A 12,788-nucleotide genomic window follows, 5' to 3' on the forward strand; every position below is an offset into this window, starting at 1 on the left:
TAGCGTGGAAAATGCATCAGAGTGGAAGAAAAGCAACATTATATTTACTTTTATGCATTTGGCACGAGCTTTTATTGCATTCAAAGGTTTAATTAGTTCATGAACGTGTTCCTGAAGCTCAAGAGTGACACACGTGTGGTCGCGCGCTTGTAAAGAGGGACTTTAATGAGACAAAATGATAAATATGTGACATAATATGGAGATAAACTGTAAATCGCCACTTCATCTCCTCTAGGCCACATTCACTATTGTAAACAGCTCAAAGTGGCGTCGCTCCTCAAAGTCTCGCGTGAACGCGTCACGTGGTGACTCCTGTCGGCTCGCGTCGTCCAATAAAATGACGCGGTTTCCGCTGCGCTCTTATTTCACCCTCAGATTGAGAAAGACGCGCAGCTCGAGTTCCGACTATCGTCGACGCGCAGCTACACGGACGAACATTAAAACCGACACGTTTTATTTTAAAGCAACGTTTACGTTTTGGACTAAGCAGTTTTTCTTTCCTTTCTCAGAGTCACAGTCTGACCGACCGTCGACGGGAATCGCAGGACACGGCAGCGGCGCGAGCACGAGCAACATACCGGCAAACAAAGAAACCCGTTTTTACGCGAGATCAACCTTCACTACCCGTTAGTTATGAGTCATGTGGCCGTCGAAAATGTACACGGTCTAGACCAGCAGGTGAGTCGGGGTCGACAGCGGGGTTTGGGCCAGTTTTCGCCTCTGCCGGCGGGCGGATGAAGTTGTAAAGCGGCGCTGCGTGTTTAAGATGGAGGAGCTGCTGTAGATGAGCGGATGATGGCGGAGCTGCGGCGCGTCGGAACGCGGCGCGTTTGTTTGTCACGCGCGGCTGCGTTTGATCGCGGTGTCCGTGCGATGCTTCAGTTAAAGGGTTTCGGGAGGCTGGCTTGTGTCGGAAGGGCTTCAGATGGAGATGTTCGTGTAGTTTATGATCGCGTTCAAATATAAATACGGCGAGGCAAACTTTAAGCCGGTGGATTCTCGGTGACATTCGGGCCTGTTATTTTGGTTCTTCTGGCCCTTTGTTTGACCAGCTCTCCATTTCACTGCATTTGCGATCAGATTGTATATTTGCTGTCATTTCGTGTCTTGATTGAAACGATTTTATTTTTTATTGGTTAGATGAACCCAAACGGACACGAATACCTCGACTGATTCGCTCCGAATCTTCAAGAACCTCTTAATATTATTTGACAAGTAAATATTAGTCAATAATCTGTTTAGTTGTAAATGTTGGTGACATAATTTACACTCAACGACAGTTAACTTTTTATTTTTTTACCTCAAGTTTTTGTTTTATTTGTGTATGGCAGTATTTATTAGTTCGTCAATGTAGCTTTACGATTTATTTATTAAGTTTAAAGTTATTCCGCAGGAAGGGTTGGAGTGATTTACAGATTTTAGGTAGATTGTAAATTACTGACGAATGCAGAAGGTTTGGATAAAATCTCCGTGATCTTCTGTACGAACTACAGCAGCTCGAGCTCTCGCGCGCCCTCCGGTGGAAGCGCCGGTTTCTGCTCCCTCAGTGACCCCGTTCAGGTTTTTAAGGTTTTTCTGCCCTCTTCATCACATCGACTCTGTCCAACATGATCTCGTTTCTGTTTCAGCTCGCTGCCCTAGACTTGAACTCCGCTGATGTTCAAGGAGTCACCGGAAGTGAGTATCTGTTCAGTAGTGCCGCTGAAGCTCTAGATGAAGTGATGTTGTGTGTTTGCCATGCTAACAGAGTCTGTTCTTCACCAGGGCGTTACATTCCACCTCATTTAAGGAACAAAGAAGCTTCCAAAAATGGTACGTACACCTGCTGCTGCTTGCCCAGTGAGACGCGTTCACACCTAGAACAAAAACTAAACTATAAAGTTTGAAAATCACTCTAAATGTAAATAACTATAGCACTGGAATCATGTTCAGAATTATTTTCCAACTGCTGAATGATAAAAATGTTGTAATGAATTATAATGAATGTTATCGTGCGCTCGTGTTAATGCTAATATAGTTGTTGTTTGTGTGAACGGACCTTTAGCCCTTACAAAATATCAATTTAATGGAAAATTTGTAATTGTGCAACATTAAAGCGGCCATGTTTTTATATTCGTGGCCCAGCGTGTCTGTAGGATGTTTGTCTGTCTGGTTCTCTGCTTGCTTCTGTCTAGGTGTCAGCGCACTGCTGGCGTCGTCTCATAGATCCACTTTCTATGTGCATGTTGTTGCACTCGTTCAGTACACATCCTAAACCAAGTGGTTTTCCACTGGCACTTCTGGATCATTTTATCCCCCCCCCCCCCCCCTCCATGTTTTGTCCAGTGACACGAGTGATCATTATTCTGGCATGTAAAGCTAAAAATGTGCTTCTGAAATTCAACCAAAGCTTGTCTGAAACGTACTGGCCGTGACTCCGCGGTTTGGGTTTCCGTTGAGATGCTCCTTGACCTTTAGTCTTATCCTTGTGACGAGGCTGTTTGGCCCAGCACCCTCCTGACGATACGTTTTTTCTTTTAGCAGGAGCTTATTCCTCTGGTAGACAGAGCGGTTACTCAGTGGCACCAGGAAGGAGCTGTAAGTTTCTATTATGACAGCCTTGGCTAAAGAGAAACTTTGAGGGGAAAATGCTCAAATATGCATGATTCCACGATTAATTCTCAGCACACGCTTGGAATCGTAACTAACTGGACATTTTGCCAAACAATATTGCAGATGTTGTCCACAGACTTTAAAGACCACTTTCGCTTAAAGACCCCGCTGAGATGAGGGGGACATAATTGCTTTGCTTTAATATTCTGCAATTTGCAACCAGTTTCCACGCAGTCATGAAGACTGGTCTCAGGCTGCCTGTCTAAGGCCCGAGTGGGAGTTCGTCCCCTGACTAACTGCTTTGCATTTGACTGTCCACCCCAGAAAGCTCCACTCCATCTAAAGGCCGTCTGAAGACCTTTCTAGCGCATGCGTGTTAAATAACCCCCAGCCTCTCCCGCTCTCACAGATTCTCCCGGAGGATGGGACAACGGACGCAGCAATGGCTTCGTGAACGGCTACCACGATGGCCGTGACAACCGCATGAATGGAGGCAACGGTTTTGGTGGCCGCGGCCCTGTGCGCAACGACCGCGGAGGAAGAGGAGGCTTCAGGGGTAAAACCAGTGGCTCTTACAACCCCATCCAGCCAATGCCGAGTGCAGGCAGGTGTCTCCGCCATACGTCGGAGAAAGCTGGCTTTCCTGCTCGACTACATGACGTCCATTACTGCTTTGTTTTAATGTGTATCGTTCTGTCTTTGTTAGGGTTTGCTTATGACAACAAAGATGGAGGTGGGTGGAACACCCCAAAAGACGCTGCCTACAACAGCTTTGGCGGACGCTCTGACAGGGGCAAGTCCTCTTTCTTCAATGACCGCGGATCTTCTTCCAGGGGGAGGTATGGCTTGCTGCTGCTGCTTCTTTGTTTATAGAATGAACTTTAACATGTTACGGAAGTCTCTGTAGCTCCCGGCTTTAGCTAAAGCAGCGCTGTGCTTGACAGGTATGAGCGTGGCGGTTTTGGTGGCGGTGGAAACAGCCGATGGGTGGAGGACTCCAGGGATGATGAAGATTGGTCCAAACCGCTGCCTCCCAATGAGCGTCAGGAACAGTGAGTGTTGCTGTGAACCAGGGCTCTGAACCGGTTCAAGGAATAAAATAAAAAAACGGAAACGAACAAAATCTTAACAAGAACATAGTCGTTCTGTTTAAGATTTTAATTTGGCGGTCAACCAATCATGAATTAGAATAGAATGGTCTACACACATGTGACTGACGCATCCAGCGTGAGTGAAATCCCGCGCTCAGCTGTCAAGTCGTCATTGGTAAGTCGCTGGCATTAGCTGCTGGATCTCAGGAGTTTATCCGAGGATGTCACCATGGCGGGTTAATATCCAGTTTTGAAACCAGCGAAAAACACAGGTTGGTGTAGAACCGCTGCTATTGAGGTTTTTTTTTTTTTTTTTTTAACTATTAAATACCTTGTTGTCAAAGTTGGTGTTGTGGCTTTATGTAAGGTCAGACAGTTGCATGTGTCGTTACATTAACGTTTTCCCATAATCAAGCTCAAATGGAGTTACGAGGCGTTTCACCAGTGAATTTCTGAGATTTATTTTGTCCGTGATTAGGACAGTCGAATCTGAGGCAGTAAGTGCATCGCATTACATTATCAACTTACAGATTACACAGAATTAACTCTGTAGGCAGTCAGTTTTTACAGTTTAATATATTTGACCAAAAGCTTGTTATAAAGTGTTTGGCACAGGCTGTATTGACGATGACTAGATGATAAATATCACACTGACACTCTTCTCCACTCCTCAAATACATAAAACATCAGCCTTTACACACTTTGTGCTTTCAATAAAGAAAATGCTGTACTTATTCAAAGAATCAGTTCTTTATTTACCTGATTGAATTTTTCTTTTTTCCCTGTTTTTAAGCCCTGCTGTGAAGGTGTTCCTACTTCCCTAATCCTAAAAAAAATTCCTTTTGAATTTCTTTTTTTTTTTTTTGTTCAACAATAAAGAGCAGCTGATGTAGTTGTGGTGCCGTTCATGAGTGTTGTTTGTATAAACGCGTTCATTGATCTGAACGGGAGGTTTCATATGGTTTAAATCCAAAGTGGTGTCTTGCCTGACATTTGTTTTTCCTGTTTTCTTCAGTGAGCTGTTCTCTGCAAGCAACACAGGGATTAACTTTGAAAAATATGACGACATTCCTGTTGAAGCCACAGGCCACAACTGTCCACAACATATTGAGAGTGTGAGTTGCCTAATCGAGATCTCTTGTGAAGTTGAATTACAAATGAATAGCTTTTAATTCAACAGCTTTGTGTTTTGGTGATAGTTCCATGATTTAGAGATGGGAGAGATCATTATGGGTAATATAGCCCTGAGCCGCTACACACGGCCGACTCCTGTCCAGAAGTACGCTATTCCCATCATCAAGTCCAAGAGAGACCTGATGGCGTGCGCACAGACGGGTAAGACGTCAACTTGTGTTTTCTGCATGCGTCTATGGTACATAAAGCTTGATTGACACTTGTCTTTGTCACTTTAACTAGGTTCTGGGAAGACCGCAGCCTTCCTGTTGCCAGTGCTGAGCCAGATATACACCGAGGGACCAGGAGAGGCGCTGCAGGCCATGAAGAACAGTGCACAGGTACTACTTCCTGTCTGTTTGTCTGGGAATAGATATAGAAATGGCTCTCTGCCCTTGTTGCGCATCTTAACTTTGTGCAATTTTTGTCCTTAGGAAAATGGGAAATATGGCCGCCGTAAGCAGTATCCCATTTCTCTGGTTTTGGCCCCAACAAGGGAACTGGCTCTCCAGATCTACGATGAGGCCCGGAAGGTAACAAACAACCTCACCAAAACACGATCTCATTCGATTAGTCAGTCGAAATGCATTTAAACCTTGAGGTGTTCCTTCTGCCACCCCTTTAGTTTGCTTATCGCTCTCATGTACGGCCCTGTGTGGTGTATGGAGGCGCTGACATTGGTCAGCAGATTCGTGAACTAGAGAGGGGCTGCCATCTGCTGGTGGCCACGCCTGGGCGTCTGGTGGACATGATGGAGAGAGGCAAGATTGGCCTGGACTACTGCAAGTATGTGCCCATTTCACCCCCTCTAAGAATGGGTTATCTTTTCACGTAGTCCCTCTTTGTGGCTTGACCATGAGCTGTGTGTTTGTGTCATTAGTTACTTGGTGCTGGATGAAGCAGACAGGATGTTGGACATGGGCTTTGAGCCACAGATTCGCCGTATTGTCGAGCAGGACACCATGCCCCCTAAAGGGCTTCGACAGACCATGATGTTCAGTGCCACCTTCCCCAAAGAGATCCAGGTGAGTTTCATGATGTCTTATTTTACAGGCTTATACCGTTTTGTGGGCGTTAAGAGTTCTGAAGAGTGTTTTGATGTCTGTTAGATCTTGGCTCGTGACTTCCTGGAGGAGTACATCTTCCTGGCTGTGGGCAGGGTTGGTTCCACCTCTGAGAACATCACCCAGAAGGTGGTGTGGGTTGAAGAAAATGACAAGAGGTCCTTCCTGCTTGACTTGCTCAATGCCACAGGTACATTTGTCTCTAAATTGCCCCTGAACACTCAACAGTATTCAGATTTTTTTTGTTTTTGTGGTCAGTTTCAGTGTGACCATGATGGCACATGCTCTTCACACAGTGTCGTATTTGAGAGAAAATTAGCTTGTTTTGTGAGCTGACTGAAGTAATCTTCAGGTTGATGTCACTCTGAGGTCTATAGGGGTTGAGTACAGTGTGAAAAGAGAATTGCCTTTTTAAAATGGCCCTCTAAATTATGAAATTTAGACGCTAGCTATAGATCAAGATGCCTATATTTACATAGCACTTTACACAAAGTGATAAACAGGAAAATAACGATTCAGTAACTCTGCTAACACGGCTCTAAAAAGACAATAGTAAAGTCATTAAGTTAAAGTCAGTTCAGAGTTGGTTAATTTTAGTTCAATAACTGTTCAGTTCATCTATAAAGCAGCTCTGCAGAAAAGTGTTGTCCAGTTCAGTTCATCCAACAGTGTCAGTGCAGAAAGAACAATAATATTACTGAATATTAAGATCTCTTTAGATGCTTCTCAATTAACCGTGCAGATGTTCTGTAGCTGCGCACTTGTACAGTCCTCCCATAGTGCAGTAGAGAGCTTCATCTGAACCCATGTATACCAATGAAACTGATATTTGTTGAAGCTCATCATAAGGTCTGATTCTATTTAGTTATTCCGAGTGAGGTTCAGGACAATACGGGGGAGAACGTAGAAAAACCTGGTGAGTAGAGACGTTTATCACTCCACTGGAAGTGGAACAAATGCAAGTCTCATCTCACGTCTTCATTTTGCTTGAACATTGTTTTTCCAACCCCTCCGCCATGTCAAATGAGATCTAGTTCTCATATGGTGTTAGGATTTTTATTTGATGTACAATTTTACTTAATGCCCCACCCCCACCCCCCCACCCCACCTGACTTTTCTTTGGAAGTCGTCATGCTCCTTTCCAGTGGTTCATTCCTGCGGCTGGATCTGTGCATGAAGTGTCACGCAATGTTGAACTGTAAAGTCACAAGACTGCTGTTGCATTTAGCAGGACAGCACACTGTGGTTCAGCATTGGCTTTGATTACAGTAGCCTTCTAAATTTAACATAGTTCACTTCTATGAGATCCAAATGCTTGTCACTTCCTGTTTGCCGTATGTTGCCATTCATTAGCTGCTTCTCATACTGAAGTGTTAAGATGTCAGATGCTCATTGTGGTCTTCTCATCCATTAGGTAAAGAGTCTCTGACTTTGGTGTTTGTCGAGACCAAAAAGGGTGCTGACGCTCTTGAGGACTTCCTGTACCGTGAAGGCTATGCCTGCACCAGTATCCATGGTGACCGTTCTCAGAGAGACCGTGAGGAAGCCCTTCACCAGTTCCGTTCTGGAAGATGCCCCATCTTAGTCGCCACAGCTGTACGCAGCTCTCTTTCCTCCGTTCGTTTGGTAAATCTCTGGTATGTTTTGGTGCAGGTCTGAAACTCTTCTGTTTCACAGGTGGCTGCTCGTGGTCTGGACATCTCCAATGTAAAGCACGTCATTAACTTTGACCTGCCCAGTGACATCGAGGAGTACGTCCACCGCATTGGCCGTACGGGTCGCGTGGGCAACCTTGGTAATTGCTATGATGGCATTGATCCTCTTGCTGTAGTATGTAATGGAGCGTTCATCTGCTCTGTAGTGCACAAAGTTCCCAGTTGCAATTCAGTTCTGTTGTTGGGTCATCACAGGTCTTGCAACATCATTCTTCAATGATAAGAATGGCAACATCACCAAGGACCTGCTGGACATCTTGGTGGAGGCCAAACAGGAAGTACCTTCCTGGCTGGAGAGCTTGGCCTATGAGCACCAGCACAAGAGTAGCAGCCGTGGGCGCTCCAAGAGGTGAAGTGTTTTTTCTGATTTTTATTTTGTTCATCCCGTGGGCAGCCCCATTAAAATGATTTGGTGTTTCTCAGGTTTTCTGGTGGTTTTGGCGCCAGAGACTACCGTCAGACCAGTAGCAACCCCAGCAGCGGAGGCTTCGGAAGTCGCGGTGGCCGTAGCACCGGGGGCCATGGGGGAAACCGTGGATTTGGCGGTGGTAAGGGTCGGTTTCTCTCAGGAGGGGCCTCGTGGCTTTCCCCCCCTTTGCTTTAACTCGAAGGTCTTGAGTGTGTCTTTAAACTGTTTTTGGTCCTCAGGTGGCTTTGGTAACTTCTACAGCAGTGATGGCTATGGAGGAAACTATTCCCAGGTGGACTGGTGGGGAAACTAAGACTCCTTCCTTCACCTCTTCACCCCCCACCCACTCCCCACGATTACAGTGGATCACCATGCCAAACTCACTGAATGGAAACCACATGTACCATAGCCAGACTATATACCCTGTGTAGCTTTGAAGAACTTTGCAGTACATTACCAGCTGTGATTCTCTGACCACATCCGGAGAGGCTTTGACTCCATGGGATGCGGGGATGCCAGGACAACTGAAGGTTTGACCGTAGCAGGAAGCAGTCTCACGATGTGCTCGACCATACTGAAGGGGGGAATGGAGGCAGAAGTTTGCTTTAGATTCTTGGACTCTAGTTTTCCACTACATCTCATTTCTTTATACTAAATGAGAATCATTTGTTTGTTAATGTACTGTGCCTTTAAATTTATAATCGCTGTGTTTTTTTTTTTTTTTTCTTTTCCTTTTTAAATGTCTGGCTGACAAATTGTTTCCCCTCCTTTTTTTTTCTTTTTTTTTTTTTTTTTTTTTCTCTCCCCCAAATGACTTTTTTGTTTTGGATGGTATAACAAAATAAGCTTGGATGTAATCAAACCTTGGCAAACTCTGGGATGGTCTGTCACAACCTCATTTTGAACTGAAATTTCTAATGGGGTCACCAGTGCTGGTGTCACAGAGGCCTGACCCCCTCCACCCCCCCCCCCCCATCCCCCTCCCCCCAATTGGCTTGTTACCCTCTTGTGTGGTAAAACCGTATCGCAAGGGAATTAAAATATTGAATGTTGGAAGGAAAAGATCTTGCTCACTCTATCCTGGAGAGGTATCTATTAGAGACAGTAGTCTTCTGAGAAAAGAAACCAAGCCATTCCAGTATATTCTCTTAAATTTCATTGTTGTGATGAACCATGTCTGCCTCCCGCCACTCCGCTGTGTAACTCTACCATTGAGGCAGCTAGTTCGGTACCACACACACTGGCTGTTTAGTGGTGTTGGATTTACATTTTGTTTTTGTTTTGTTTTTTCTTTCTTAAATATTATGGAGGTAGCAATTGGATTAATTTCGTTTTCTTCCTTCAAAAACCATTCTTGAAGTTGATAATGGTAGGCTTGTGGCAACTTCCATAGTGAAAGTTCAAATGGCTACTCTAGGACCACGACGTCAGAGCGGACTGGCCCTGAAAGCCCAGCTCGTCTCTGAAGAAATCCGCATGCTAGTGTTCTTGTTTTTTGGTCAAGGAGATTTTCAAATCGATTTCTGCAGCAGGCTTTTACGTTCGTTACAAGTAACATTCGTTCACTTTTATTTTCTCTCTCTTTTTCAAGCTGCGTTGAATTCCGAAAGACATCCTCGGCTTTACACGGCTCCCTCGTATCCCCCAGGTTTTAGCGAGGACTACTGGGGTCAGTAGAATTCAGCGTACACGACGGGAAACTGCACCATACGAGCTGCAGGGGTGTGGCTTTAGTGTAGAACCAGACTCTCATTGGTTGGTTTGTAGTGGAGGAGGTTTCCGTGGCATCCCTGGCCAAAGGCAGGTTTCTTTCAAATTCCCATGCATCCTTTATCGCACGTTACTGCGGCTGCGCTCGGCGGGCGAGCCGGCGGCGTGCCCGTCTGATGAGGGTGAGTGGGATGTGTTTAACTGAAGTGCAATAGATTTACTCAAGCGTGTTGTGCCTTTCGACATGAATTTGATAAAGGTGACCTGAAGCAGATGCATTGACAGTATTGTGGTAACTTGATAGCAGTGGTGCTACTTTTGGCCCTTCTGTGTTACGCCCATCAAGTTTTACAAAAGTTGTTTTATTGCACATCTAGGGTTTTATATAAATGTCTTGAGTGCGTGTCCTTAAGCTTCCAAATATTGTGTGTGAAGATTGTGAAAACGCAGCTTGTTTACAAAAGGGGAAGGGTTCTCCAATAGTTAACCAGGATTGATTTGGGACCAGGGGGATTAGCAGTGGGGAATTTAGCTATTTGCACAGATTACTAGATTCTACTTTTGCTGCTAGTTTGTGTAATTTATTAAGCATTTTTGAGAAATATTTATTTTTATAAGCCTAAAAGTGATAGTTTCAAGTAACTTGACCAAAAGACAGTACAAAAACACTGGCACTTGAATGTTGAATGTCACCCGTATGCGTGAAATTTATATTTTTCGGGGTAGTGTGAGCTTTTTAATGTTTAAGGTCATTTTGGACTCCGCCAAAATTCGCATCTGTAATTGTCTCGCTGACTAAACGTTTCAATCCGATCAATCGAACTCTGAATTGGCAGCCACAATTTGAATGCTAAACAACCATGCCAAGGTTTGGAAAAAGTTACAGAAATATTTTTGTAAATGTGTATCAGTGCAAAGTGTTCAGATTCTCCAGTTGTTTTTTGTTTTGTTTTTTGTTTTCCGGTATTTATTTTTTTTATTTGTGTCTTTACCCCCAGTGAATGTCTGGCACACGGCAATCTTAAGTAACAAAAACATGTGGTTATTCTCTATTGTTGCATTTGCATATTGGGCTATGGCGGTGGTGTTCTCTGACAGGTTTGGCTGAAAATTCAGTCTTAATTACAGAAGCAGTCAAGGTGGTGTTGAAAGCATGAAATGAAAGGCTTTTAATTTACCAAATCATGTGAGAGAACATCACCGGAGCCCTTAGAGTTAGAGTATTTGCTTTATGTACTAGTTTAGAGGCTGTGCACTGCACGAAAAATGAGATGTGTGTTTATTGTATGATTTTACCAAATTAAAGTTGGCAATTGCAAATACAGAAACTTCTCGTGTGTCTTTGCTTTTTACATGACTGAATGCTTAACCTGCTATTATGTTAAAGGAATAGTTCATCCAAAAATGAAGTGTCATTTCAAGACCAGAGGGCAAATTGCCTTTCTTAAAGTGGACCTATAATGCCCCTTTATAAGTCTCTGGTGTCTCCAGAATGTCTGAAGTTTCAGCTCAAAATCCCCCACAGATCATTTATTATTGCTTGTCAAATTTGCCTCTATTTGTGTCTGTGCAAAAACATGCAGTTTTTGTGTGTCCCTTTAAATGCAAATGAGCTGCTGCTCCAGAAAAGGGCGGAGCTTTAACAGCTCAACAACAACAAAGCTGGAGAATCTCACACAGCCAAAATGAGGAAAGTGTTCAGCCTTACATTGTTCAAACCGGAGTCGACACTGATGGAGAGACTCAGGAAGAAGTTACAACTTTTAGACGTTTCTGAATGGTTAGTGGATAAATTGATGTAGTTGCTGTGGAGTTGATTCAACTCATCCACTAGCATGTGCCGTCATGTTCATCTTTTGTGTTGAATTGACCCTCGTTTGTGAAGCAGTCCGGCGTAAAATGACGGCATGACAACAACACTCGACTACAACAACTCTTCCTCTTCTCTAAAGCAGCCCAACATGGCCCCGCCCCCTTTGTTGAGTGTTCTCGGGGGCGGGGTTTGTCAATTTTGGGGTTAGCAAGTTATAGTCCTTAAACAGAATTTTGTAAAAGAAAATGTCTCCCTTTGCATTGAACTTTGAGTGTCGTAACTTTGCAGATGTTTATGCTCAAACAGCAACATTAAACACTAACTAATGTTAAAGTAAAATCATAATCAAACACCCCTTTAACCAGTGTTTTTTGTATTCTGTCTTGCACTGAAAAATCACAGAAAGTGGGAGACTTTTAATATTACTTGGTTTATATCTATGGGTGTGCAATGTGTATATCTACAATAATATCATAATTGTTGTTTTAACGATGCGTGATTTGACATTGTCCCTCACTTTGCAAAAACCAAACAAAAACGCGCCTAGAGGGTCAACACATACATATATAGGTTTAGGTTAGACTTACTTGTAAAGGGGCATTTTTACTGCATTTTAGATTTACGACTATGATATAGTTAAGCAGTCACACAAAGTGCCATTTTTTCCCTTCTAAATATCAGTGTGATTGCAAATGTGATATTGATTTTATACACCAATTTAATAAACAAGAAGTTAGGGTTAAGTGACTTTCATTTTAGTCACAATGGCCTATTTTCACAGACAGGGCTTAGATTGAGTCAGGATTAGGCTTTAGTTCAATTAGGGCATTTAAGTAGCTTTTAGAAATGTGCTTTAGAAAAAAAAGATGGTGTGCATCTTGAGACAAAACAATGGCACTGACATATTTTAAGATATTATGTTAGTGCAAGTTGCTTTCAGTTAAAACAGCTCAACAACATGGATTTTAGTCTGGGACTAGACTTAAAGGGATAGTTCACCCAAAAATGAAAATTAACCCATAATTTACTCACCTTCAAGCTAGATATGTATATGACTTTCTTCTTTCAGCCAAACACAATCCGAGTTATATTTAAAAATATCATGGCTCTTCCAAACTTTATAATGGGAGTGAATGGTACCTGAGATTTTAAAGCCCAAAAAAGTGCATCCATCCATTATTAAAAGTAATCCACCACCAAAACCCATGTAATTCAAACACT

The 12,788-nt window shown here is 43.4% G+C and overlaps 1 protein-coding gene across 4 annotated transcripts; it reads left to right on the forward strand.

Moving 5' to 3' along the window:
• Nucleotides 1-302: 302 nt before the first annotated feature.
• Nucleotides 303-11,106, forward strand: ddx3xb (DEAD-box helicase 3 X-linked b). 4 transcript variants are annotated; one of them, XM_067374914.1, is made up of 20 exons: nucleotides 303-678; nucleotides 1,629-1,677; nucleotides 1,765-1,812; nucleotides 2,521-2,577; nucleotides 3,002-3,196; nucleotides 3,299-3,431; nucleotides 3,537-3,644; nucleotides 4,699-4,798; nucleotides 4,883-5,018; nucleotides 5,100-5,197; nucleotides 5,291-5,389; nucleotides 5,482-5,642; nucleotides 5,737-5,881; nucleotides 5,966-6,110; nucleotides 6,786-6,836; nucleotides 7,335-7,516; nucleotides 7,598-7,715; nucleotides 7,831-7,984; nucleotides 8,059-8,183; nucleotides 8,284-11,106. In XM_067374914.1, exons 1-20 carry the CDS (start codon nucleotides 634-636, stop codon nucleotides 8,355-8,357), a joined length of 2,223 nt encoding a protein of 740 aa, XP_067231015.1. In that variant the 5' UTR covers nucleotides 303-633; the 3' UTR covers nucleotides 8,358-11,106. The 4 variants fall into 4 exon arrangements, with proteins under 4 accessions (XP_067231015.1, XP_067231012.1, XP_067231013.1 ...); XM_067374911.1 differs by lacking the exon at nucleotides 2,521-2,577 and having other exon boundaries at nucleotides 319-678; nucleotides 8,284-11,104; XM_067374912.1 differs by lacking the exon at nucleotides 2,521-2,577 and having other exon boundaries at nucleotides 321-678; nucleotides 3,002-3,148; nucleotides 8,284-11,104.
• The last annotated feature ends 1,682 nt before the right edge of the window (nucleotides 11,107-12,788 follow it).

Source organism: Chanodichthys erythropterus, chromosome 21, assembly GCF_024489055.1.
Source record: "Chanodichthys erythropterus isolate Z2021 chromosome 21, ASM2448905v1, whole genome shotgun sequence".
In the NCBI taxonomy this organism is placed as follows: Eukaryota; Metazoa; Chordata; class Actinopteri; order Cypriniformes; family Xenocyprididae; genus Chanodichthys; species Chanodichthys erythropterus.

Excerpts from the sequence above, each read along its gene's own strand:
- ddx3xb (XM_067374914.1), top strand. The coding sequence starts at position 634 with ATGAGTCATGTGGCCGTCGAAAATGTACACGGTCTAGACCAGCAG. Across the intron at positions 6,837-7,334 it reads GGAGAACGTAGAAAAACCTG|GTAAAGAGTCTCTGACTTTG; the intron begins GTGAGTAGAGAC and ends CTCATCCATTAG. Across the intron at positions 7,716-7,830 it reads GGGTCGCGTGGGCAACCTTG|GTCTTGCAACATCATTCTTC; the intron begins GTAATTGCTATG and ends GGGTCATCACAG.